At 41.0% G+C, this 13,426-nt stretch overlaps 1 protein-coding gene across 23 annotated transcripts in view; it reads left to right on the top strand.

Annotated features, from left to right (window-relative positions):
* The window catches only part of TFDP2 (transcription factor Dp-2), a 207,625-nt gene that overhangs the window by 181,928 nt on the left and 12,271 nt on the right, over positions 1–13,426 (top strand). For 12 of the 23 annotated variants that reach the window (XM_069563821.1, XM_069563788.1, XM_069563781.1 and 9 more), the window contains 3 exons: positions 3,561–3,707; positions 6,834–6,902; positions 11,155–11,306. In XM_069563821.1, the coding sequence (XP_069419922.1) occupies positions 3,561–3,707; positions 6,834–6,902; positions 11,155–11,306 (368 nt within the window). The remainder of the gene's footprint in view (positions 1–3,560; positions 3,708–6,833; positions 6,903–11,154; positions 11,307–13,426) is intronic. The other 11 variants (XM_069563812.1, XM_069563795.1, XM_069563804.1 and 8 more) reach the window with 1 other exon arrangement.

The following is a 13,426-nucleotide window of genomic DNA, read 5'->3' on the forward strand; positions in this document are numbered from 1 at the left end:
GTTTAGAGGTCTTCACTTTCTCGTTTGCTTTACTCCATCAGATTTAATGGCATGGGATGTCTAGTTTTGTTCCCTGCAATCTGATGGAAATCACCTGAGATACTCTGTAGTGATTCAGTGGGGGGTTTAGATAGCTTTCTCCACTTCTTATTTGGTAATCCATCTGTTTAAAATTGCTTTCTCCTTTTGAGTCAGTTTGGTGTATTTTTGTTTTCTTAGAACATTCTCCATTTCATCCATGTTTTCCAAATTATTTGCAATTATATTTCCCCAAAAAAACATCTCTTGGTTTGTTTGTATGGACCTCCGGTTCTAAAGTTAATTTCTGTTTTTATCTGTATTTAATATTCTGTTCTCTTTCATGAAGTTACTTTTATATTTCTCTACCCTGAAGACGGTGATATATGCTTTATTTACTTTTAATTTCTTTGTTTAGTGTTTGTTTAGTCTTTATGGCTGTTATTTTCCTCTTGTGCACTACCCATCTCCCCATTGATTCTGGTATGTTACTCTTTATTCTGTAACTTTGGCTTAAGAATTGCATTGAAAAGTTTCTTATAGTTCCAGGTGATAGGAATTTTTGCCTATTGTCATGAATTTTGACTTTTTACCTGTGATCAGAAATTTTGAGTCAAACTGTTTACTTAAGGGAGGGATTGCTTTGAGATTTTTCTTGTGAGCCGTTATATGGTAATTTCTGTTTAATTTCCCTGGGCACTTGAAAGTATATGGCTTTCTGAATTTGAGTGAGAGTCTCTGAATGGTCTAGCAGACCCTGTGTGACCTGGCCCTCTACTGCCTCTCACCTCCTACCATGCACCCTCTCAGTTACTACACGCAGCCACTTTGCTGAGGATTTCCATATAGTTTCTCTTCTCCATCTAATTTTCACTCAGATGTCACTAAAGTGAATCATTTCTTCTTAGCACTTTTCAATATCTAACACACATTTTTAATAACCATGCCCCCATCCCCACTCCTGAATATAAGCAAGGAATTTTTTTTTCTGTTGATTCACTGCTTTGTTTTTCTCATAATTTGGAGGCTCTGTAGTCTGTAGTTCTTTAAAGTTATTTTTATTATAACTTCAGTATTTTAAAATTTCAATAATTTCAGTATTTTATTTCTTGAGTTATCACTTGTGGACTATGATTGATTATGGAGGAAAAAATAAATCCATATGCCTGTTGTATCCCCATCTCCCAACTTACCCCGCTACCACAGGATTCAGTTGAATATATTAGTGGCAGTTAAAAGAATATTATAGTTGTTTTTATGATTTGAATATATTGTGCCAAAATTATTGCCTAGTTCATCTGCTTTGAATTCATAAATTCCTTCCAGTATCAAAGAAGAGGAAATCAGGTACTTCCCTGGTGGTCCAGTGGCTAAGACTCCTCGCTTCCAATGCAGGGGCCCCGGTTCAATCTTTGGTCAGGGAATTAGATCTCGCATGCTCCAACTAAGAGTTCACACGCTGTGACTAAAGATCCCACAAGTCGCAATTAATGGATCCCTCGTTTTGCAGCCAAGACCCAGTGCAGCCAAAAAATACTTTCAAAAAACAAAAGCACAAACTATTTCTAAAAAAAGAAGAGGAAATCAGCAGACTTGCTGTTGCCTCCTAACATCTGTTGTTATTTTGTCATTGTCTGCAGTATTGGGATTTCTAATATTTACATTCAGTTCTATAACTTAAAATCTCCCTTTTATTTAAGTTAACTTCTATATTTAAGTGGATTCAGTGTTGTCCACCATCTTTTATTATCTTGGCATTTGATTGGTTGAATTCAGTTCTGACGAACTGCCTGTCCACCAGAAGATAAGGGGGCTTTCCCACAGTGTAAGTTAACATAGTTTCTGTTATTATAAAGTCTTGCAACCAAAAAAATCCCCTGAACTACACAGTGTGCCTAGTGATCTATGTGATTACATTTTGGTGCTGGTTCATCATTTTCATTGTGTACAACAGTTTGCAGATCAGCACTAGTGCGTGGACCACATTTTGCCGAAGCACTGCTAACTAGAACTTAGAGGATACATCCTTGACTTTTCAAAGTGTGACATCCTCAAAGACACTACAAGATCTTAGCCACTTTAACTCCATTACCCCTTTCTCCTATGTATACTATTCAGTTCAGTCGCTCAGTCTTGTTCGACTCTTTGCGACCCCATGAACCGCAGCACGCCAGGCCTCCCTGTCCAGCACCAACTCCCGGAGTCCACCCAAACCCATGTCCATTGAGTTGGTGATACCATCTAACCAACTCATCCTCTGTCATCCCCCTCCCCTCCTGCCCTCAGTCTTTCCCAGCATCAGGATCTTTTCCAATGAGTCAGCTCTTTGCATCAGGTGGACAAAGTATTGGAGTTTCAGCTTCAGCTTCGGTCCTTCCAATGAATACTCAGGACTAATTTCCTTTAGGATGGACTGGTTGGATCTCCTTGCAGTCCAAGGGACTCTCAAGAGTCTTCTCCAACGCCATAGTTCAAAAGCATCAATTCTTTGGCGTTCAGCTTTCTTTACAGTCCAACTCTCACATCCATACATGACTATTGGAAAAACCATAGCCTTGACTAGACGGACCTTTGTAGGCAAAGTAATGTCTCTGCTTTTAAATATGCTATCTAGGTTGGTCATAACTTTCCTTCCAAGGAGTAAGCGTCTTTTAATTTCACGGCTGCAATCAACATCTGCAGTGATTTTGGAGCCCAAAAAAATAAAGGCAGCCACTGCTTCCACTGTTTCCCCATCTATTTCCCATGATGTGATGGGACCAGATGCCATGATCTTAGTTTTCTGAATGTTGAGTTTTAAGCCAACTTTTTCACTCTCCTCTTTCACTTTCAGCTTTTTTGTTCCTCTTCACTTTCTGCCATAAAGGTGGTATCATCTGCATATCTGAGGTTATTGATATTTCTCCTGGCAATCTCAATTCCAGCTTGTGCTTCTTCCAGCCCAGCATTTCTCGTTATGTACTCTGCATATAAGTTAAATAAGCAGGACAATAATATACAGCCTTGATGTACTCCTTTTCCTATTTGGAACCAGTCTGTTGTTCCATGTCCAGTTCTAACTATTGCTTCCTGACCTGCATACAGGTTTCTCAAGAGGCGGATCAGGTGGTCTGGTGTTTACTGTCCTGTATATTAGTTCGTTTTATATTCTAGACTCCCCAAGACAGTGTACTTTATACAGTGAGTATCAATTGAGATTTACCTTTTGAGTTGGTCTTCATGTCATCCTACATCATCTCCAAGTTCCTATCTTAGATTCTTTTCCTTTTACTTAGAAGAGGCCCTTTTGCATCATTTAATTTAGATCTATTAGGAACATAATCCTTGTTTTTAAGATTGTTTTATGTTTTAGATTGCTTGAAAGTATCTTTATTTCATCTTTACTTTTTTTTTACTCTTGACTTTTGAAGGATACTTTCACTGGGTGAAGAATTCTTTCAGAACTTTGAAGATACTTATGAAATTATTATTAAATATTTTAATACCTTATGACAATATCATGACCTTTAATGTTTATCACTCAATAAACATATTTCTTTTAGCAGGCTTATGATCAGAAGAACATTAGGCGAAGAGTTTATGATGCTTTAAATGTGCTGATGGCAATGAACATAATTTCAAAGGAAAAAAAGGAAATCAAATGGATTGGCCTGCCTACCAATTCTGCTCAGGAATGTCAAAACCTGGAGGTAAGTGAAGAAAATCTGTTTACAGATAGTACTTTGCTTTATTTTACATCAGAGACGTTTTAATTTGGAAATACAGTCACATAGTATTAAAATATTCATAGCTATTTATTCATGTGTAGTACGTCTTTTTTCTTTAAAGTCTCTCCTAGGTAGAATTTCAGAACTGGAAGGAGATTTTGAGAAGTCTAGTCTGACAGATGTCCTGATGAAATGTGAAATGAAATGACTTGATTTTTTTTTTCCTCTCTTTTTTTTGGAGAACATCTTTGTTTTATTCTAAATTCCAAGCATTCTACTAATAAATTTTCATTGACTCGTGTACTGGAAATGATCTTATTTATTGGAATACTTGTTGTATAGATCTGAAAGAATGGATTCAAGTTGGCGGTTTATTTCTTGTATTTGAACTTTTACCTTCAACTCTAGAATTAGTGGCAGGAGAATGGTATGGAATTTCCTTTAAATCTTTATCAGAATGGGGTAGAATGTTCAGCTTACAAGAATTTGGGGTGATGTGTGCAAAAGCATGTTTTATTCTTTGAACTTCAATTGTTATACAAAATCCTTCCTAAATGAGCATGTGCCCTGACACATTATTTGTAAATTGATTTGACATAATTTTACTGTCATATCCAAAAGGCTAAATACAGCTTTAGACTTAACTGTGGTTGATTTCATGTTTTTCTTAGTCCCTTTTTTCCGCTAGCAAATCAAAAAATTTTGGTATTAATATACTTGTGGATGGAGGGAGAAATCCTGGCAGTCATCAGAAGTTACAGGATAATGTCATTCACGTGCTGCAATTGAAATATCCTTTTTTCTCCTTCCGAGAGAGTAAAATTTGAGGGTTATTTTAATTGCCAGTAATATTAAGCTGGTATCAAAGCCTAAGCTAAGCTAAGCTAAGTCACTTCAGTCGTGTCCAACTCTGCGACCCCATAGACGGCAGCCCACCAGGCCCCCCCGTCCCTGGGATTCTCCAGGCAAGAACACTGGAGTGGGTTGCCATTTCCTTCTCCATGAAAATATTCCATAAATGAATTTCAATAACTCTTCAACATTCCACAAAATTTCCTAAGAACCTGTGAGAGTATAATACCTGGCAATCCTCTCTAAAACAGAAATTCACCCATCTGCTACATTACTGCTGAAGATCTGAACTGTACATGATCTCTAAAAAATAACAGTACTGAATAAAACTGAAAGGATCATGCAAGTTCCTACGTAATACCAAAGTATTTATCCAGGATAAGCAAAAAAATCTCTTAATATCTCCCGTGTGCTTAAATGAAAGATTATATGAGATTCTGATCCCAGGCAGCTTTCCGTCTAATTGAGAAGAGCAGAAATGTAAGAGAACTTACCAAAAGTGTGATGACTCCTATGACAGAAGTATGTACAGATTCTCTGGAAAAGGGGTATAAGGGAGGTAGTGGGGGTGGGTGGCCTTTACCAAGAGAAAAAAAAGAATCCCTGTGCTGTCGTGAAGGAGGAGTTTGCCAAGTGATTTGGGGCAGGGAGGCAGAGACACTGCCCGGGATGAGGCAGATGGAAGAAGGCGTGCCCGCAGCTGGTTGTGGCCAGAGGACAGGTCAGAGAGGAGAGGGCAGGTTCCTGGGCGTTAGGTAGTTGGGACCTGATCCTCTGGGCAGTAGGAACTACTGGAGAATTACAAAGAAGAGGGCTGAGGGAGTGTGATCCAAAGGGCCAGTCTGCCAGTGGGTTGGAAGCCGGACTGACGGGAAGACGCGGAGGGAAAGTGAGAGGGTGGGTCGGAGAGGGGCTGAGTTCTGGCCATGCCAGTGAGGCTGGAGAAGTGTTTCAGAGGCAGAATCAATACCACTTGGCCTGGCTGGATGCAAGGCCTGAGGGGCAGGTGGGAGCTGCTCTGTCAGCAGTGTCAGATGCCGGGGAAAACCCCAGTAGCATCTTTTCACATGTGAATGAGCACACAGATCTTACAGTGGATCTTAAGTGTTTCGGGGTTCAAGTGGTTGTGATTAGAGGAACCATGAGAGAAACTCCCGGTGGGGACTAGATGGGGAGCAAGTAAGAAAGATGCCGTTGGAGTAGACAAGAAAGATGATATTAGATGTCATTGGCTTTTGCCCCAAGACACAGTGAGGAACTCATCTACAGGGATATTCCAGACCTTAAACTATGTTTTCTAGGTAGCTGTGAGGTTGAGGAAAACAGTAGTTGGTTGAAGGCAGGAAATTTGTCCCTTACCATGTCTCCTACTGCAGGTAGGAACTGCGCAGTGAATATGTAGGAGCCCTGTATTAGCAGCTGTGCCTGTTTAAAAGAGAGGAGATTAAGAAACTGCTCTAGGGACTGTCTTCCCTGGTGGACCAGTGGTTAGGACTCCGTGCTTTCAGTGTGGAGAGCGTGAGTTTGATTCCCGGTTAGGGAATTAAAATCCCACAAGTCACACTAAAAAAAGCAGGTAAATGGAGATCTTAAATGAGATCTTATTTCATTCTGGGAGGTTAATAGAGCAAAGCAGTTAATAATGGGATCTCTGAAACCAGGTGGCTTTGATTCAAATCCTGGCTCTTGCCATCCACCAGCGGTGTGACCTGGGACAAATTCTTCACCCTCTGTGCCTCTATTTCCTTACTGCAAAGAGGATAACAGCCGTACTTAGGTCTAGGGTTTTGTGAAGATGAATTAAGAGACTGTGTGTCCAGCGTTCACACGTAGAATAGGTATTCACCAAGTGTTACCTGTGACTCTGATTGGAAATATGGACGGAGGAGCCTGGTAGACTACCGTCCATGGGGTCGCAAAGAGCGGACACCAGTGAGCGACTTCACTTTCACTTTCACTTTTTCAAGTGTTAGCTGTGACTCTGATTGGCGCTTGTGAAATAAAGAGAGCCAGTCCCACAGATCAAGTGTTCGTTAGGGGGATGGATGTCGTTTGATGGCGATTGCTACAATTCTGCTGTCTTGCCTCCTTGCTTACCTGACTCTGGAAGGTGGAATCTACCTTTATTGGTCTCAATAGTTAAACAGGTTGCCTGTCTTTAAGGAAAATTCTTGATGTCTCAGAACTGGGACCTGAAAAGTGAGCAGCATTTTCTACTCTACATGCTCATGCTATTTTGTAACCTGTGTTTTAAAGATAGAGAAGCAGAGGCGGATAGAACGGATAAAGCAGAAGCGGGCCCAGCTTCAAGAACTTCTCCTGCAGGTAAAAAAGCCGGGATGTGTTCATTGCCTTCTCTGCCTGTGTTCTGCTTCTCCCCTGACTTGCTCTGAGCCTGTGTTTTCTGCTTTGGGTGCCTTCAAATACCTGATGGGGCTGCACTAGCGAATCGTCCCCAAGGCCTGAGCTCATGACTCTCCACACGATCTGCCTGTAAGAGGGTCCGTCTCAGGGGAGTTTGGGGGAGAATGGATACATGGGTATGTATGGCTGAGTCACTTTTCTGTCCACCTGAAACTATCACAACATTATTCAGTTGTACTTCAATATAAAATAAAAAGTTAATTAAGAAGATGGTCCCATCTTCCATCATCTGGGGCCTCATGGCAGCTCTAATATGTGGAACATATTACTCAACAGTTTATTTTTGACTTTTATTCCTGCTCTGAGCAGAAATTATTTTAGCCCTTATTTGGAATATGAAGGAGTAAGGCTAATTAAATGTTAGGTGTTTTGAGTAAAAACGGGCTTCCCTGGTGGCTCAAATGGTAAAGAATGTACCTGCAAGGCAGGAGACCCTGAATTGGGAAGATCCCCTGGAGAAGGGAACGACTACCCACTCTAGTAAAATAATCGGATCCACCTGTAATGTTAATACTTATTATCTGTGGATGACATCATGACATATTCAGCTTTGTGGCAATACCAAAACTTAAAATGCATTTCCATTTAGAAAAATTAAACTTACAGTGTAATGTTGATTCCTGTATTTATTCTTTTTAAAATAATTGTCTAGAATTGGGGTAATTTAAAAAATAGAGGCTCTGTAGAAAATCATGTGAGGTAAAATTACAGAGTAGATGGGCTTTTTTTAACCTACTTTTGGTCATTTCAGTTGGTGGAGAAATTTACTTTGAGCAGTACAGCAAGACATTTTCAAACCAATCAGAAAAACTTTTTAAAATGAGCCAAGTCTTTGTACTTTTGTTTTTAATCAGCAAAATGTCTTTATATGAAAAGTTTTCAGCCAATCATAAAACCCATTTTGATTTGAGCAACCATAGATCCTATTTCATCTCTGATATAGTCCACTTTTCAGAAATAAAGGGAGCAATAAGTTACCAAATAATTGTAACAGTTTTTTTGTTTCCTCCCCCCCTTAAAATACTGACTTTGTCTCATGGACAGAATAGGTTAAGTATTCCCACATATTCCAGATTTTTGTTTTTCCTTTCTTGATCCTAATTTTTTTGTTTTTTCATATTTGAATACACATCAGAGAGGCAGGAACAGACTGTTAGCTGTGTGTGGCCTAGAAGGGCGGGGTGGGGGGAGGCTGGCAGGGACAGGAGCAGCTGCAGGTGGAGCAGAGCCCCGACACAGCCCCCGGGGTGACGCTCCGTCCTCATCAGGCACCTCACACTTTCCTGCTCGTCTTTGTCTGTGTCCCATACTGACCCTGTGGGGCCTCCCTGAGGAGCTCCCTCCAGAGCCGGCCGGTCTCGTGTGTTTTCCATACTGGATTTCCAAAGTAAGTTTTGTATGAAGAGAACACTCTGTAGCTTTAAAAAACAAGAAACTTGAAAGCTGACGGTTTATTCCTGGACCGCTCTGCTTCCTGAGAGACCCTCGCCCCCACCCCCGTCAGCTTCCCTGGCTGCCTCTCTTGTCGTCCGTCTTGCATCAGTGTTTCCCTCCCAACTCACAGTCCCCAAAACCCTGTGCTTGGCCCTTCTTACATTTCCTCAGAGCTTTCATGGAGCATTTGGGGGCTCCATTTTTGGCATGTTATTATGAAAACCTGTTTATCAGCGTGTCTGTAATTATCTGTTGATCAGAAAGACTTGTGCTGGGCCAGATCGCCCTCATGTATGTGGGCTTTCCCATCCCTTAGTGACCAGCACAAAGAATGGACCAGAGGCCTTCTCTGGCGGTCCAAGGGGTGTGAGTTCCACCTTCAGTCCCTGGTCAGGGAACTGAGATCCCACGTGCCTCTCAATATGGCCAAAAACAAAACAAAAAAAAAGTGACCTGCAATATTTTTCCCCTCTCTACAATGAACATGGCGGTTTTTTGGGTTTTTTTTTTTAAGTCCTAAATTTCTTTTTCTCTTCTGTCTCAAACCAAATATTTGCAGAAGATTTCAACCCAGGCCCAACCTAGCTGTCAACATTTATAAAAGCAGGTCTCTCTGAACAGTGAAATGAAACACAAAATAACTGAAAACAACTACTTCTAGTCTCCTGGTAGACACACAGCTTATTTCCTCCTAGCGTTTCCTTTTTCTTTCTTTCAGCAAATTACGAAGTTGTCACAGAAAGTACATTAAGCAAGTCGGCCCTGAACACAAATAATTTACCTCTCTGTGGCTAAGCTAGCTTAATTTTTTGACTAGTGAATGTCACAGCTACTGATATCACATGACCCAGGTCACTTTCACTGACATGCCACCTCTTCTCTTGGTCGTGTAGGAGAGGGATGGTATGAGCCGATTCTGCCCACAGATGACCCAAATGTCCTACTTTTGTCTATATCATTGTCCCTTCCAGCCCTTAAACTTATCCAGAGCTACTAATGCAGAGCAAAATGAATGTCTAAATATACCTAAAGCTGTTTAGCCTCTGAAATAAATGTTAAGAAGCCTGGAAGAGAACAAAAGGCTAAAGATAAATCAAATGGCAACAAATAAGGAAATCAGTTTAAAACAAATGGGGTGATTTTTCTTTTTACTATCAAAATAACATTGTATGTATATTCACAGCTCTTTTCCCAAGAACAGTCTTTGATGCTATTAAATGTGCACAGTATAGAACAGTGAATCATAAATATGTAAGAACTTTTACTTACCACTGTTTATATTTCTACCTCTACCCAGGCCCTCCCATGCCACTAAGACCACAAAGCTAGGCCAAGTATGGGCTGTCTCCAGGATGTGTTTTCTAGAAGAGTAAGATAGCCAGGTGGAGGTATTCAAACATATAATTCTTTTTCTGAGTTTTATAGTTTCAGCATATTTTTCCTCAATATTGAATGAGCTAAGCATTGAATATAATTGCCTTAGTTCATTAGCAGCAGAAAATAACAAATTAATAAGTATGACTCAAGTAATGTTTGATAATGAATGATGTTGACAGTGATGGTTCTAGACACACTGTCAGGGCTAGAATAAATTGGTGTCCCTTCTGTTTTGTGCTTTTTAAAGGAGTAAATGTTTACTTTTCAGGGAGCTAGCACCCAACCATTTTAAGACAACATAAATTTTAATCAAACTTCAGTTAAGGCCCAGGACCTAAAATAAACACTGCTAGGATAAAGTTGCTAAAACATAGAAAATAACTGAAATACATCACTACTGGGTGATCAGAGGGAACAAGCTAATGGAAGGGATGAAAGGCTCTGACTTTAGGAGCTCTTTTAACCAGTATCTGTTCCTCAAGCGGATGAAAGACTTCACTGTGTAAGGTCTTTCTACCTGTGGAATTCTGTGATACATTTGCCTTATTTAAAAGAGGGTGGTAGGGTCACTTTCTTTGGCTTTTGAGTAATGGTTATAGCTTAAAGGTAGTAGTAGCAAGATTCAGTGCAAAGATTCGGGCCTTGATATACCTTATAAATCAGTGTATATCTACTGTATAAAGCCTCAGGTTCCTCTTCTGAAAGATGTCAGCTGGGGAGGGGCTTGGACCAGATTCCAAACTGTGCCCTATAGATGCTTAAAAGTTCTGTGAAGGAGCTCAAAGGGTGAATGAGGGCAGAGCTGGCAGGGCTCAGGACTCAGCCTCAGCACAGCCAACCAGAGCAAGGATGTGTTCATCTGTTTTATAAACAGTGAGTGTCCCAGAAGATTTCACTTGAAGAAAGGGTTCTGAGGCTTTGTATAGTTTGTATGTTTCTGGGCTGGATGATCTGAGATGTATTTAACCCCAAATCCTCGGGAGTCTGTGTTAGTTAAATGGAAAGCACGTCCACTTTTGCTGTATCAGTCGCGCTGAGAAGAGTTGCAGGTACCACTCTCTCATATTTGTAAGATCCTTTTTCTATGGATGATGGAAACTGCAGGCCCCATTATTTGTATTAGGATATGTTAGATACCATTTAAATAAATATTTTTAAATGTATTTCTTGAGTTAGATCATTCTAATGTTTTTGCTTAAATGTTCAACTTTAGTTAATTCATAGGTGGAAGGTCTCTTTAAATGCTCTAATTTTAAACTATATCTTAGATGTACTTAATTAATTTAGTTCCAACTCACTTATCCACGTTGAATGACTGTATGTTTTTGTTGCTCTTTAACAGCAAATCGCTTTCAAAAACCTGGTACAAAGAAATCGGCAAAATGAACAGCAGAACCAGGGCCCTCCAGCTCTGAACTCCACCATTCAGCTGCCATTTATAATCATCAACACAAGCAGAAAAACAGTCATAGACTGCAGCATCTCCAGTGACAAGTAAGTGGAGAACCAGTGGCAGCAGGCGGGACTAGCCTTCTGTTTAACATAATTCCTGTCATTTGTAATATTATCTGAGTCCTCCAAGGCTGACTCCCTTGGGCCTCAGGAAACAACTCTTCAAACAAGAGTGCTGTCAACTGCCGGTGCTTGCTTCCTTCTTCACCCTGCACATCCCCCTCTTGGGCCTGGCACTGCGCTGTTTGCACATCCGCCTCTTGGGCCTGGCACTGCGCTGTTTGCACATCCCCCTCTTGGGCCTGGCACTGCGCTGTTTGCACATCCGCCTCTTGGGCCTGGCACTGCACTGTTTGCACATCCCCCTCTTGGGCCTGGCACTGCGCTATTTGCACATCCCCCTCTTGGGCCTGGCACTGCGCTGTTTGCACATCCGCCTCTTGGGCCTGGCACTGCGCTGTTTGCACATCCGCCTCTTGGGCCTGGCACTGCGCTGTTTGCACATCCGCCTCTTGGGCCTGGCACTGCGCTGTTTGTGCTGAAGACACAATGGTGCCCAAGCTAGAACGTGCATGTACGCACACATAGATGAGATAAGTGGGCAAATCACTGCAGTCAAGTAGAGCATCAGTGAGCGTCTGGGACATGGTAGGTTCACCAAGTTCACTATGCATTGTTACGTTTATGCCGGAGATAGTTGAGATCGGCATGTGGCAGAAGCAGTTTTTTTTTTTTTTTTTGCTATATCGTAGTTGAGCCATGCTTCTGTTTATAATGAATGGACACAAAAGCAGTAGATGAAAAATAAAAGTACTAGATGGCGTTCTCTGCTTGCTTGCTTGCTTATTATCTTACAACTTGGAGTTTGTACCTGTTAACCACCTTTATTCATTTCACTCACCACTCCTCCCCACCTGCTCCCCGCACTCTGGCAGCCATCAGTCTATTCCCTGCATCTGTGAGTTTGGTTTTTGAGATCCATGTATAAGGTCTGTCATCTGTGTTGTTGCAAATGGCAGGATTTCCTTCTTTTATGATCTGTTGTCCATTGTCCTTTCTTATGGTCTGTTGTCTCAAGTACACCAGTTTTTTAATCCACTCATCTGATGATAGACACAGGTTCTTTCCATGCTTCGGCTAGTGCAAGTCATGCTGCAGTCACTGAACACGGGAGTTCAGACGTCTTTTCAGGATGCTTATTTCATTTCCTTCAGATACCTATACCCAGAAGTGGGATTGCTGGATTACATGATAGTTCTATTTTTAAATTTTTGAGAAGCCTCCATACTGTTTTCCAGTGGGTGCACCAGTTTACATTCCCACCAATATGTTTTTCATTTTAACTAAGATTGATGGTAATATCAATATATTACTATTATCATAGTAAGTGAGACATAGCAGTTTTCAAAATACAGAGTTTATTTGTAACTTACTTTATCCTTCATGAAAACAGTAGTGCTCTTCAGGCTGTGAATCAGGATTGAGGTAGTTGAGGGCGTAGGATGCAGAGTGAGACAGAAGAAAATGTGGATTGTGGCTCCCCCAAGCAGCTATTCTAAAGCTTTGTCTGAAGAACAAATGGGGATGATACCAGGGCTCTGTCACTTCCTTAAATAAGGTAATGCCTCTAAAAGATCTGACTCCTGGAAAGTGCTTTATAAATATTAGCTGCTATTCCAAGGAGTCAGCATGTAACTTATCCAAATTGGGATGCATCTGAGACCAAAAGAGGGCCCAGTAATCACATCAGTGCAGAGGCACAGCCCAGGGCTATCCCAGGGGCAGAACTTCTGGGCTCCTTGGAGCCACTGCATGGCCGTGGGGTTTACCCTCCCTGGTTTTTCTTTCTTGGCAGTGTTGCTTCCCTATCTTGACTGTGTACAGAGATCTTACTTAAATAAGAAGGCACCAAAAAAAGAGGAAGAGAAACAACAGGGATTTCTAAAGTGTTTGATAATTAACTTGTTGGTTTATAACAGTCATAAAGGACTAGCAGCGGGGGCAGTAAATGATCCATGTGTATGTTAGTATTCACACACTTCAGATTCTTGGCAGAAACCTGTGTTTACAAGGACTTGTCACTCTCATAAATCCGAGACTTACAGAATGGTTAATGTATTTGGGGGAAAAATAAACTGTTAAGATTTCTAGTTACTTTCTCT

This window comes from Ovis canadensis, chromosome 1 (assembly GCF_042477335.2).
Source record: "Ovis canadensis isolate MfBH-ARS-UI-01 breed Bighorn chromosome 1, ARS-UI_OviCan_v2, whole genome shotgun sequence".
NCBI classification, from domain to species: domain Eukaryota; kingdom Metazoa; phylum Chordata; class Mammalia; order Artiodactyla; family Bovidae; genus Ovis; species Ovis canadensis.